Source organism: Mesoplodon bidens (assembly GCF_964165515.1).
Source record: "Mesoplodon bidens genome assembly, chromosome: 19".
NCBI classification, from domain to species: Eukaryota; Metazoa; Chordata; class Mammalia; order Artiodactyla; family Ziphiidae; genus Mesoplodon; species Mesoplodon bidens.
This window is the reverse complement of record NC_138179.1, coordinates 50,668,118-50,682,847: the sequence shown is the minus strand read 5'-3', so window position 1 is coordinate 50,682,847 and position 14,730 is coordinate 50,668,118. Positions and strand designations below refer to the sequence as shown.

General features: G+C 41.7%; 1 protein-coding gene across 1 annotated transcript in view; it reads right to left on the bottom strand.

The window, feature by feature from the left end:
• BRCA1 (BRCA1 DNA repair associated) overlaps window positions 1–14,730 on the bottom strand; it is a 63,479-nt gene that overhangs the window by 29,521 nt on the left and 19,228 nt on the right. The window contains 5 exon segments of the mRNA XM_081220385.1: window positions 5,429–5,517; window positions 9,242–9,358; window positions 10,503–10,579; window positions 11,934–11,979; window positions 12,928–13,030. Of these exon segments, the coding sequence (XP_081076511.1) occupies window positions 5,429–5,517; window positions 9,242–9,358; window positions 10,503–10,579; window positions 11,934–11,979; window positions 12,928–13,030 (432 nt within the window).

The following is a 14,730-nucleotide window of genomic DNA, read 5'->3' as shown; positions in this document are numbered from 1 at the left end:
TCTAAGGCTTTTTTTGTTTTGTTTTGTTTTTTTAGTGTTTATTTATTTTTACTTGTTGACAGTTTGCTTTATTTATTTATTTATTTATTTATGGCTGTGTTGGGTCTTCGTTTCTGTGCGAGGGCTTTCTCTAGTTGCGGCAAGCGGGGGCCACTCTTCATCGTGGTGCGTGGGCCTCTCACTATCGTGGCCTCTCTTGTTGCGGAGCACAGGCTCCAGACACGCAGGCTCAGTAGTTGTGGCTCACGGGCCAAGTTGCTCCGCGGCACGTGGGATCCTCCCAGACCAGGGCTCGAACCCGTGTCCCCTGCATCGGCAGGCGGACTCTCAACCACTGCGCCACCAGGGAAGCCCAGTCTAAGGTTTTTGATAAGCGAAGTATTTTGTAAGTAAGGAGCTCTCCAAAATATACATTTCTTCATTACTTTTAGAAGGAGCATGTATGGTTGCCAGCAAACCCTGGGGAAACAGATTGTTTCACCCTGTGTCTTCTGATCCTCGCAAATGACTTTGCCCTCTACTAAAAACAAGCCATCTACTTTCTCCTGTTCACAGTTTTTAGGAGGTTTTTATGACTGGGAAATGCATTCCCTGCTCCACTAAGGCTTCCACTGCACCCTGAGGCTGCTCTGCTGCCAATGTCCACAGCAGCACCATTGCCACCACGTGGTGTCTTGTGAGTAGTTCCATCACTGATCAAATCCTAGCCAAGGGCTCACCTCAGTAAATCTGGAATGAAACCAGGATACCTGATAAGCTTCAAGGAGCTCTATCAGTCACTACTGCCACAAACATCACATCTAACTTCTGCGGCCATTAAATAGGTAAGAAAATCAGAAAAGTAATGGGAGAATTATAGGTAGATAACTTTCCTTTGGGTTTTCCCAAAGCAGTTACTTTATAACTTGGACAAATTCCCCTGCAGGCAATTGGCCTGATACATTTGGGAGACTAAACCCAAATTGGTTACCAAGTTTTCTTGATTCTAATTCTTGTGTTTCTTGAATTAGCCCTACTTTTCTTTTCTATTCCCACTGTGCTACTCTGATATCTACTTTTAATACAGCTAAAGTTCCCTAAAAGCCATGTTCATCATGTCTCTTTTTTCCATTAGGAGCTTAGTTGTATACAACTGCTCATATAAAATGTTAACACTTTCTGAATACTGTATAATTATTACTCGTTATTGATCTCATGATAAATTCCAAATTCCTAAGCACAGCATTCAAAAGGGCCTTCACGGGCTTCGCTGGTGGCGCAGTGGTTAAGAATTCGCCTGCCAATGCAGGGGACATGGGTTCGAGCCCTGGTCCGGGAAGATCCCGCATGCCGCGGAGCAAGTAAGCCTGTGTGCCACAACTACTGAGCCTGCACTCTAGAGCCTGTGAGCCACAACTACTGAAGCCTGCACACCTAGAGCCTGTGCTCTGCAAGAAGAGAAGCCACCGCAATGAGAAGCCCACGCACCGCAACGAAGAGTAGCCCCTGCTCGCCGCAACTAGAGAAAGCCCGCGCGCAGCAACGAAGACCCAACTCAGCCCAAACTCAGTCAGTCAATCAATCAGAAGGGCCTCCACACTCTAATCTTATCTCGTTTCTCCCCAAAACCACCATGCATGCCCTGTTTTCCAGTCACATGGGACCACTTTGTGTTTCCTGGTCATGATTTCACGCCTCTGTGCCTTTGCCTCGACTTACTGCCTCTCCTCTCTTTCCACCTGGAAAAAATTCTCATCTTTTAAGGTCCAGCTTGACTATCTCCTTCAGAAGTCCCCACCAATAATACATCTCCTGTCAGGAACAGATGACCCCTCAGTGCTTCATTTATACTGCTGGTGCATTAGTATACCGAAGTGGAATACCTGTTCCTCCTAGATGGATGGAATCCTTCCTTAATCATTTTTGTATCCCTAACACCCAGCAGGCAGTAAGCATTTAGTAAATGTTTAATGCAGAAATGAATTAATGAATAAATATAGTTAATCAGTCTTTGATAAAGAACAGATACTAATGATACCAAATTAGGATTTATCTCCTATATATGTCTCCCCAGTTCTGTATAAACAGACCTTGGGAAAAGATCCCACTTCAATCATTTTGCTTGTTGGAGCTACTCTAGATTTAAGTTAGCCCTGAAATCTGACTTTGGCTCTGTTTTGGGTAGATGCTTGATAAAAACAGGTTACAAAATGAATCTTGAACAAATAAGACATATATCTCTGGGAACAAGAGCAGAAATATAGAAAACAAGGAGGTAGTTTATTGAATGTCAAATATCATACAATATGGCTAAGGCAGATGGAATCAGAAACCGAACACTACAACTCTAAAACACAAGGGATAAAAAGGTGAAAGTCATGTTGACAGAGCCCCAAATCCACACTGAGAAAGGATCATAGTAATTGCAAACAGAGAAAAGGCCTCCTAGGGAATTCCCTGGCGGTCTAGTGGTTAGGACTCTGCACTTCTGCCGCAGGAGGCACAGGTTCGATCCCTGGCTGGGGAACCAAGATCCTGCAAGCTGTGCAGCACAGGCAAAAAAGAAAAAAAAAAAAGAAAAGGACTCCAATATCTTTTCATTAATTTAGTCACCATGGCAATCCTGCAGAAGTGGAGAATACAGGTGACAATTCAGGCACAGAACAGGCAGTGGTCTCAGAGGTTTCTTCCTGACTCCAGCAGGCTTCAGTCCTAGAGTGATTTGCTGTGTTGAAAACAGGCAGTAGAAGACAAGCCCTCTATCTATAGTCCTCATAGCAATGCCAAGACTCAGAAGTTTAGAACTGGATACTACCCAGTGTTGGCAAAGGTATAGGAAAATGGGAGCTACCAAGTACCACAGGGGCTGGAAGAGCACAGCTTGGTTCAGTCTTTCTAAAGGACAATTTAATAACATGTATCAAACAGAAAAATTCCAGTCCTAGGAATTTATACTAAGGAAGTCATTGGGGATGTGGGCAAATATCTAGCTATCAAGATAATACTACAGGGACTTCCCTAGTGGCACAGTGGATAAGACTCTGCACTTCCAATGCAGGGGGCCTGGGTTCGATCCCTCGTCAGAGAACTAGATCCCACATGCATGCCGCAAATAAGAGTTCGCACGCCACAACTAAGGAGCCCGTGTGCTGCAACTAAGGAGCCGGAGAGCTGCAACTAAGGAGACCGCCTGCTGCAACTAAGACCCAGTGCAACCAAATAAATAAATAATGTTTTTAAAAGATAATAATACAGTGCTGTACATGATAGCAGACTGTGTCTCTTGCCCTGAAACCCTCATATTCAGCAATAGGTTGAATAAATCATGGTGTACACAAGGAAAGAATACTATATAGTAGTTAAAAATAAATTCATTGAAGAAAATTTAGTGACAGAGTAAAAACAATGTAAGTATGTAGAGTACCATCTGAATGTTTTTTAAAGATAAGGTATACACACACACACACACACACCACTGTGTACAACAGGAAGAAGAAAGAATATATACCAATAAGTTAATAGTAATGATTTTTAATGCATAGAATTTAATTTTAAAAATAATTAATACAAGTTCATGGTATAAAATTCAAGGCACAAAAGGATATTCAGAGAAAAGTAAGGCTTCCTCCTTCTCTTTCTCCCAATCATCTATTTCCCCACCTGAAGGCAACAACTATTACCTATCTTTTGTATATCATACCAGAGATAAATGTTAATATTTACCAAACCAATCTCTCTCTTTTTTTTTTTGTTTTAAGTTTTGGCTGCGTTGGGTCTTAGTTGGGGCATGCAGGATCTTTCATTGTGGCAAGTGGGCTCTCTAGCTGTGGTGCACAAGCTCAGTGGTAGCGGCGCACAGGCTTAGTTGCCCTGCGGCATGTGGGATCTTAGTTCCCCAACAGGGATGGAACCCGTGCCCCTGCAGTGGAAGCACGGAGTCTTAACCACTGGACTGTCAGGGATGATTTTTATTTATCTGTATTTTCTAAGTTTTTTATGATGCACATATACAATATTATAAGACTTTCGGTTTTTCTCAGTTTTTTTTTTTTTTTTTTTTTTTGCGGTACGCGGGCCTCTCACTGTTGTGGCCTCTCCCGTTGCGGAGCACAGGCTCCGGACGCGCAGGCTCAGCGGCCATGGCTCACGGGCCGAGCTGCTCCGCGGCATGTGGGATCTTCCCGGACCGGGGCACGAACCCGTGTCCCCTGCATCGGCAGGCGGACTCTCAACCACTGCGCCACCAGGGAAGCCCTCTCAGTTTTATCTAATCTGGCATTTCAGGAAGTTCAGAAAAAAATGTCATTTTTTGCTAGCAGCGGAAGGTGTATTTAAGGTTTAGGTGAGAAAAAGAAGTCATGGCAGGATGATTCAAGGTGGTCCAGATATCTCCGTTTTAAGAATGTACATACTATAGTTCAGAGATGATAAGTAAATTGCCTAGAGTAACACAGCCAGGTACAGAACTCTCACCAATATTACCACCAGCAACCACTGTGTCCATATTCTAAAAAAATAAGTTGAGGGTCTTCCCTGGTGGTCCAGTGGTTAAGACTCTGAGCTCCCGATGCAGGGGGCCCGGTTTGATCCCTGGTCAGGGAACTAGATCCCGCATGCTGCAACTAAAAAATCCCACATGGCACAACCTGGCACAGCGGAAGGAAGGAAGGAAGGAAGGAAGGGAGAAAAAAGAGCTGAATGAGCCTGCAGTTTTGAATGTGAGAACTTAGAAAATCTGGGTGCCACTCCTGCAAAATAAAAATTAGGAGACAGAGCCAGGTTCTGTGAGGAATATGATGTTAACTTTTAGATGCTGTGGTAGAGAATGCTTTTCCTAGGAGACTATTCTGCCTGGAGTACTGAAATACTCATGTTACCAAATGCTGTCGATATGACAAAGCTGTTACCCCCCTCACAAGTCACCAAAATATGGGATATTGACCACTAGGAACAAGAAGTAAAATTGTGTACCTTTTAAAGAAAAAAGATGACTTACAGGCACTGAGGAACAAATAACTATACGATTTAAAAAGAAAAAACAAAAAAGGGAAGTATCCACCAAACAGTGAAAGGCTAGATAGTGTCTAACAGGAAGAGAACTCTAGGTGTTAGTTTGGTACTGAGAAGAAACACACCCCTCTATTTGATACAGTAGTGTTTTCATATATGTTTTTGCTATAGGGCAAATGGGTTTTGAAGGTTTCACTTATTCATTAAATTCAGTATTTAGTGTTCTGCAGTGAGCATGTTGGTACGTACGTGTGTGTATGTGTGTGTATGAAATAGGAGGTAATGTGTTCCATCTCGGTGCTTACAATCCAATTTGAGGAGAAAAGGTCCCCCACACAACTGTTACACCATTAATTCTAAGAGGTGATATAAGCAAATGTAAGAACGCGGGATGCATAGCACTGAGAACACCACACACACATCCCCATGTGCTTTTTACCTGAGTGGTTAAGATATCGCTCTGAGAGGACAGCCCCAAACAGTCTTCAGAGAGGCTTGTTTCACTCTCATACTCGGATGCTGCTTCACCTTAAATGATAATAAAAATAGAGATTCAGATGTGAAAACAGACAGGCAATACTCCCACTTGCAGTACCTGTTTCTTCTCATTGACAGGACAAACTTCACTTTCATGTCACACAAAATGATTATACTCTTTGTTTGGGGACACTGGATTTCCTCTCAGGAATCGTAAGGATGAAAACCAGAAGCAAGTCCACCAGTAATGAGGGCATTAAATCTCATTCAAATAGAAAAGATGTTCTAGCTGAGTAAAGGACTTTTGAGGAAAAGCACCTTGGGAGGAACGTGTTTAAAGTTTAAGAAGCAGTTACTTTCATTGTACTTGGAAACTCGTAAAATGTGCTCCCCCAAAGGCATAAACATTTAGCTCATTTCTATAAAATAGACGGGGGCAAACACAAAAACCTGGTTCCAATACCTAAGTCTGAATCCACACTCTGCTCTTCTTGGCGATTATCCTCTTCCAAGCCAGTTTCCCTCTCATCATCATCTGAAACCAATTCCTTGTCACTCAGAACTTCTTGGTTTTCAGACTGATGCCCCACTTGTTTGGAAAGAGGATCCAACATCAATAAAGGATCCTGGGTGTTAGTATTAGCGGTGAAGTCTTCCACTGCACTGCACCGTGAAGAAAATAAGCTATCAGAACATCTCACTTCCTCATGAAGGTGATGCTCCTGGGATGCCTTTGCCGATGTTACCTGGTCACTGCAGTCATTTAAGCTATTCTTCAATGATATTAGGTTCTCTTTTGTTTCCTTAGATAGACCCTCTGTGGCAACAGCATTATGTCTGGTAGATGGAGACAGTGTATTGGTGGTTACTTTACCAAGTAAGTGTTGGAAGCAGGGAAGCTCTTCATCCTCACTAGACACATTCTCTTCTGAGGACTCAGCCCCTCTTTCGTGACCCTGAGCCAAACATGTATGATGGGCTAAAGGGCCAGGGCTCCTTCTGAATTCTCCTTTTTGGACACTTTGGCTAAAAACAGCAGATCTTTCCTTAATGTCACTTTCAGCAAAGTTGCTATTTTCCTTTATTTTGTCATCAATTAACAAATCATCAGGTGTCTCAGAACAAACCTGAGAAGCCTCGCTTCTTCCCATAGGTTGTTCTAGGTTACCTGAAATTGGACATGGGGAGAAATCTGCATTAACGGCCTGAAATGTGCCTTCATTTTCTCCTTGCCTTTTTATTTCAGGAAGTTGACAGTTACTTACAGGAAGACTTTGCTTATAGACTTCGGGTTGCATAAGACCTAATCTGAGCAAAGCACTTAATTTAGGTCCTCTGTTTCTATCTAGTTTTGCTTGAATGTTTTCACCACTGGAACCTACTTCATTACTACTGGAACCTACTTCATTACTACTGGAACCTACTTCATTAATACTGCTTGAGCTGACTTCTTTAAAAGTGCTTTCTCGAATGTTATTTTGGCTAATTGTGCTCACTGTACTTTGAATGGTGCTCTCGTTTTCCACTGCTCTTTCAGGTGACATTACAGGCTCCTCAAACTTTTCCTCTGACAGGTTTTTCTTACATATAGCTTTAACAGATGACCTGATGGGAGAAAGTGATGGTATAAGATATGGGTTTTGTGAAATCCCATGTTTATTTGCAATAATGAGCTCAGTTTTGTTGCCTCTGAACTGTGATGACTGACAAAGCCTAGTTACTCTTTTTGCGCTATGTTTGGCATGATCGCTCGGCTTCTTATCTTTTTGATCAGCCACAGGGAAGTCCACAGTTGTATTAGTTGCCTGCACATGCTTGATTTTAGACTCACTCTCTCCCTGATTTTCTTCTTTTTGTCTGCATTCAAGAGGGACTGTTGGACTTTGTTCCCTTAAGGACCCAGGGTGGGCACAGACTGTTGCACGTTCCTTTTCTGGATTTTCTGGATTTGAAAACAGAGCAAACGTCTGACGCTTTGAAACCTTGAACATATTCTGCAAATACTGCGTATCAAGTTCACTGTCTTCCATTTCTATGCTCGCCTTCTCAATGTGGTTAACGTCATGTCCCAGTGGATCCTGAAAGTCCTCTGTGTCGTTCCTAATATCTTTAGAACAACCAGGGATAAGTTCCTTGGGGCTTTCAATTGCTGCACACAGACCCACATGTTGATTTGGTGCTGTCTTTGTCTTCCCTAGGGTGTCAGCTTCCAGTAATGAGATACTATCCTGAGTGCCATAATCAGTATCAGGTACCAAGGAAATACTGGTACTCTCTACAGATCTTTCAATTTGCAAACCTTTTCCTCCACTTAATGTCAGATCTTTGGGGTCTTTGGTACTATTCGACACTTGAATCGTTCCTAGGCTCTCCTCTCTTTGAAGGCTAGGATGAACAAACTCTTGAAGTTTATTAGAACTGGAACAGTGAGTAAAAAAAACAGGTATGTCTGTTAAATTTGGTTCTGGATAAGTGTCACTGGCAAGTCTTTTATTTATTTGTTCGTGTGGCTTGTTACTCTTCTTGGCTCCAGTTGTAGGTTCTTTATCTCCCATGAATTGAAGCTTTTTGCCGTGCCTGACTGGCACTTGGCTGGAATGTTTTTTCTGCATCTCTTCACTGCTAGAAAAACTATCAATTTGTAGTTCAGTACGAGTAGGTGGGCTTGGGTTTCTACTGACTACTACTAGTTCAAGTGCATGAATCTTCCTGGTAGAGGACTTCCTCCTCAGCCTATTTTTAGGTGCTTTTGAACTATGGATATTCAATTCTAGTTCCATATTCCTTATACTGCTGCTTATAGGTTCAGCCTTAGTTCTGAAAGCAGATTCTTTTTCCAATGACTCTGTTAGGTTAGCATTTTTCTCTTTCTGAACATAACCACCTTTCATTTCAGTCTCATGACCATTACTAGTAATATTCATCCCACGACCATTCTGCTCTGTTTGGTCAGTTCCCTCAATTATTTTTTCAGGAGTCTTTGGAATAACTGGCAAATCGACTTTCTTGATAAAATCCTCAGGATGAAGGCCTGATGTACTTCTCCTTTTACGCTTTAGTTTATTTGTGAGGGGGCGCTCTTGTGTTATCTGAGGTTCTACGGTAGATGCTCCTATAATTAGATCTTCAGCTATGCGGCTCAAGTTACGGAGGCTCGCCTTCCTCTGATAGGTTTTCCCAAATATTTTATCTTCAATATTATTCTCTACTGGTTTGGAGTGGACTCTTTCACTTTCATGTATTAAAGCACCATGAGGATCACTAGCCATTAAGTCTATTTTCTCTGAAGAACCCAAATATCCATCAACTTCCTTTGGAACTTCCACTGCACGAGCTACTTCAGTGTTTGATTCAAATCTCCCACCACGTGAGTCGTTAGAAGTTAACATTTCATCACTTCTGGAAAACCATTCATTAACTTTCTGTGTGCTACTGTTCACTGTTATCCAAGGAAACTCCTGGGAATCTCTAGGACTGTTAGAGCATGCAGGTTTCTGCTTATTCAGTTCTTTTCTCCCATATAGGGGATCAGCATTCACAACCACCTTTTTCTCTGTACTGGGAGTCTGCCTATCATTACGTGTGTCCTTACTTTCAGCCCATCTGCTCTGTTGGCTCTTTGCTAAGACAGGCTGTTTGCTTTTATTACAGAATTCAGCCTTTTCTACATTCATTCTGTCTTTAGTGAGTAATAAACTGCTGTTTTCATGCTGTAATGAGCTGGCATGAGTATCTGTGCCACATGGCTCCACATGCAAGTTTGAAACAAAAATACCCTGATACTTTTCTGGATGCTTCTCAGTTTCATGCTTCCCAGTGGTGGTCAAATCTTTATTACTGAATTGATGATGTTCAACCTTTGTTATGTCCTTCTCAGAAAACTCACAAGCAGCTAGAAAAGAAAAAAAAAACCCAAGGTGTTTAAAAATGGAATTATTATGAAAAAAATATGTACTTAATACAACTTTGTTGAGGGGGAATGAAGGAACTGGCTATTCTTAGAGAAACCTCAACTATCAAGTATACTGAAGATGTAGCTCATACTCTTCTGCTTAATTCCTATTTATCTAGATTCTCATTATTTCCACTCAAAATAGAATTTGAATTTCAGAATTCTCCCTACTCATAAACCATACCTCCTATTTCGCTAAACTCTAACAGTGAATTAAAAGCACAGTTTGAGACTCACAGACATGGAGAACAGACATGTGGTTGATAAGGGGGAGGGAAGGTGGGGGAGAGATGAAGGGGGAGTTTGGGGTTAGCAGATGCAAACTAGTATATATAGAATGGATAAATAATGAGATCCTACTGTATAGCACAGGGAACTATATTCAATATCCTGTGATAAACCATAATGGAAAATATTACAAAACATGTATATATGTGTAAAACTGAATCACTTTGCTGTACAGCAGAAATTAACACAATATTGTAAATCAACTCTACTTCAATCAAAAAAAAATGCACAGTTTGGGCGTCAGACATATAGTGCTTCTGTTCTATCTTCAGACTCATACTCCCTCTATCTAAATACCAGTATGCAAAGTATGAAATAAAAACACAGCAGTTAAAAGTAAAGGCAACATGGGCTTCCCTGATGGCACAGTGGTTGAGAGTCCGCCTGCCGATGCAGGGGACACGGGTTCGTGCCCCGGTCCGGGAAGATCCCACATGCCGCGGAGCAGCTGGGCCCGTGAGCCATGGCCACTGAGCCTGCGCGTCCGGAGCCTGTGCTCCGCAACGGGAGAGGCCACAACAGTGAGAGGCCCGCGTACCGCAAAAAAAAAAAAAAAAAAAAAAAAAAAAAAAAGTAAAGGCAACAACCAATTACATAGGGTACTATTATAACCATATCAGTCTAGTGCCATTGTCAGGCTGTACCATGACATCTGAGAAAGAACGATATTCTAACTCTGCCAAGAAATGTTGTGCAATATAAACGTCCCAAATGGTTCTTCAGAATAATCTAATTACAGTACCACAACTACCTATTCTTTCTTTAGTGCTTGTTAAGTTGGAAGACTTGCCATTACCCTTTTTTGCAGGATTCAAACTGGCTTCAGCCTTGGCTCCTTGAGGGGTGATTTCTAACAATTCATGGTCTCTTACACTATAGGGAAAAGACAGAAGCCTTAGTGAGAAACAGTAGTTTATATGCGCAAATAGTTGTCACATGATCAAGTATTTTAGCTCCTCTAGGTAGGGTTGCAATAAGGGTGATCAATCTGATTCACTTTTTGAAATCTGCACTCTCCTTTGGTAACTTCTAGTCAAAATGAAATGGTCAAAGACTGAGAACATACAGTCACAAAAATCACAGCAGTAGTATAGAACATTGCTTTATGGACATACAAATGAGAACTAAAACTTAAATGATGGCCAAATAATAGCTAAAAGATAGTAAAGAGAAAACCAACAAAACTTAAAATATATCTTAATGAGAATACAAGTACAAAGTTATCTAAACAAAGGGAGCACTGGGATGGAACAGACATTCCAATAGAATGCAAAAGCTACCACTTTGCAGCACTGCCTTCTGTGCTTCTTTTCAGGCTAAAAACCATTTTCTCCCAATTGAGAGATCAGGAAAAAGTCATTTGCAAACAAAATCTGATTGGCAATGACACCATCACAGATCTTAGGGTCAAGCAATAATTCCTAACGAAAGCAATTTGACAACCTAGTTGGGGGCTGCTTGTAGATTATGGTTTAATTTATGTAGACAAAGTTTGAGTTACAGACGGAATTAAGGAACAGAGGAAGGAAAGAATTGAAAACTGAGTACTCTAATGTTTTCAACAGCCACAATTATCACTGAGTGAACACTACCATACACGAGGAACTAAGCTAGGGCACAACCATCTGCTGGAAGCAAGTCTGTGCATAGTTCTACTGTTACCTTAAACTCTTTCAAACTCTTTACTAAGAAACCAACCAACGAAGCAAAAAGGATACTTTCTGGACTTCCCTGGCGGCGCAGTGGTTAAGAATCCGCCTGCCAATGCAGGGGACACGGGTTCGAGCCCTGGTCCGGGAAGATCCCACATGCCGCTGAGCAGCTAAGCCTGTGTGCCACAACTGCTGAGTCTGTGCTCTAGAGCCTGCGAGCCACAACTACTGAACCCGTATGCCACAACTACTGAAGCCCGCGCACCTAGAGCCCGTGCTCTGCAACAAGAGAAGCCACCGCCATGAGAAGCCCACGCACTGCACTGAAGAGTAGCCTCCACTTGCAGCAACTAGAGAAAGTCCGCATGCAGCAACGAAGAACCAATGCAACCAAAAACAAATAAATAAATATTTTTTAAAAGGATATTTTCTCAGCTATAAAATGAGGAGATTAAAGTAGATGGTCTTTAAGGTCTATTCCAATGCCATGATTCTGACCTAAAGAAATACCAATCCTTAATATTAACTAGATACAAAAATGCCAGCTTCATAGAAAAAGGCTCTCTTTGACTCACCTGAAATAACTGGCCTTAGTAATTGTATCTTCAGAAGAATCAGATCCTAAAAAAATTCCCCAAATACCCCCAAATAACAAATCAATAAAAGGATTTTTATTGAAAGGGTTAAACTCAAAAAATACACTTGTTGCAAAACATATCTTCAAGAAATATTTACTGAGCACCCACTACATGGCAGACACAATGATACATATGTCAGGCAATACAGAGAAGTGGTCATAAGCACAGGTTTGAATCATGACTCTGTCACTTACTAGCTTTACGACCTTGGCAAAATTTCTTAACCTCTCTGTGCCTTAATTCCCTCATCTGTAAAATAAGTATAATAGTAGTAATCATCTCAGGTTTGTCATGCATCTTAAATGAGTTACACAAGTAAAACACACCAGTGCGTGCACTACAGTAGGTGCTCCTAAATATTCTCTATTATAATTATTTTGATTATTTTTATGAGGCAATACCTGTTGTCTAGGAACTTATGATCTTAAAAGGGGAAAAGACAAAAGAAATTTCGAAAGAATATGATAAGTGCTATGTCAATCATTAGTGCTTGGGAGCTCAAAGGAGGGCCGTTCTTTCCAATTATAAATATACTCTAAAGGATAAGACATAGAGAGACCTGTTTGAACTGAGCTCAGCTGTTCTTAAAAGTCTTTCTAGTCTAGTACAAGTTATCTTAGATCCCTCCAATGCTGTAGCCCACTCATCACATTCTTCCTTAGCCCCACTCTCCATATTTCCAAAGTATATTTACACATACTTATAACCAGACATCCTTTCTTTTGCTCTCTTTACAAAGGAAGGTTCTTTAAGGTGAGACCTGCATCTTTTACATTATTTATAACACATCATAAGGCTAGTAAAATTATTTTATTTTCACTTCCTAGAGCTCCCTGCCACTGTGTAAATTGTGACCAAGGTTTTTGGTAAAACTCTTAGACAAGGAATCCAGCAACTATTATTCTAAACTTACAAAATCTGAGACTCTTACCCAAGTCAATGTAGACGGACTTATTCTGAGGTTGTATCTGCTGCTTTGTCCTCAGAGATCTCACAATTCCAAGGTCAGAGAGCTGGACACTAAGACTGGTTTCCTGCTAAGCAGTAAAGAATGATCAACAAATTGTTGGCCAGTCCTGTGCTTTTTTTTTTCTTAACAGAAACTCAAAGCCATGGACAAAACAAATAGATCATTATCAATTAGCTAACATTTATGACACCTGAAAAAAAACACTTCGCAGACTACACACCAGAATGTATGAGTTTTGTGTGCTTTGAATACTTTTCCCCTCTCTGTTGTTCTAAATTTTTCTAAAATAAATATGTATTATCTGTGTAATATTTTTAAAGATAAGGAAAGCATTTTTTTTTTTTTTTTTTTTTTTTTTCGGTACTCGGGCTTCTCACTGTTGTGGCCTCTCCCGTTGTGGAGCACAGGCTCCGGACGCGCAGGCCCAGCGGCCATGGCTCACGGGCCCAGCCACTCCGCGGCATGTGGGATCTTCCCAGACCGGGGCACGAACCCATGTCCCCTGCATCGGCAGGCGGACTCTCAACCACTGCGCCACCAGGGAAGCCCAGGAAAGCATTTTTTTTTTCTTTTTGGTTTTGTTTTTGTCTTTCTTTTTTCATTATTTATTTATTTATTTATTTTTGGCTGCATTGGGTCTTCGTTGCTGCACTCGGGCTTTCTCTAGTTACGGCGAGCGGGGGCTACACGGGCTACTCTTCGTTGTGTGTGCAGGCTTCTCATTGTGGTGGCTTCTGTTGAGGAGCACGGGCTGTACGTGCGGGGGCTTCAGTAGTTGCGGCATGTGGGCTCAGTAGTTGTGGCACACAGGCTCAGTAGTTGTGGCTCATGGGCTCTAGAGAGCAGGCTCAGTAGTGGTGCACCAACTTAGCTGCTCCGTGGCATGTGGGATCTTCCCAGACCAGGGCTCAAAACCGTGTCCCCTGCGTTGGCAGGTGGGTTCTTAACCACCGCACCACCAGGGAAGCCCCAAAGTAAATTTTTAAAAAGGATAAATGAAAATAAAGAAAACCCAGCAAGCCTAAGAATATTCAGTACAGGAGAGAATATTTAGAAACGGGACCTTGCTCTGATGAAGCTTTCCTTCTTCTTTTTAAGCCCTTCAACATCTACCGAAAAATGAATGCTGGTACTATGAGAACTATTTTTTTTTAATTAATTAATTAATTTATTTATTTTTGGCTGCGTTGGGTCTTTGCTGCGCATGGGCTTTCTTTAGTTGTGGTGAGCGGGGGCCACTCTTCGCTGTGGTGCGCTGGCTCCTCTTTGCAGTGGCTTCTCCTGTTGCAGAGCACAGGCTCTAGGCTTGCGGGCTCTAGAGTGCAGGCTCAGTAGTTGTGGCTCACTGGCTTAGTTGCTCTGTGGCATGTGGGATCTTCCTGGACCGGGGCTCGAACCCATGTCCCCTGCATTGACAGGCAGACTCATACCCACTGCGCCACCAGGGAAACCAGAGAACTATTATTTTTAAGATCTTCATTATTCATTCACATATGAATAACAACAGTGCAAATCTCTGCATTTTCTTTGACAATTACACTTTTAACTTGAAGCAATTTTCAAATGTTAAAAACCGATTTTTTTTTTTCCAGGCAACTTTTCAGAGGAAATAAAATAGAAGATAAATTTCCTTGTCCCTGGAGAACTGCCATAAGATGGTTATTTTAAAAACTAGCAGGCTGACCATCAGTGTCCTTGTGTCTATCTTAGACAGATATGAACAAAAATATGTTCATCAGAATGAACAAAGCACTAAAACCGGGG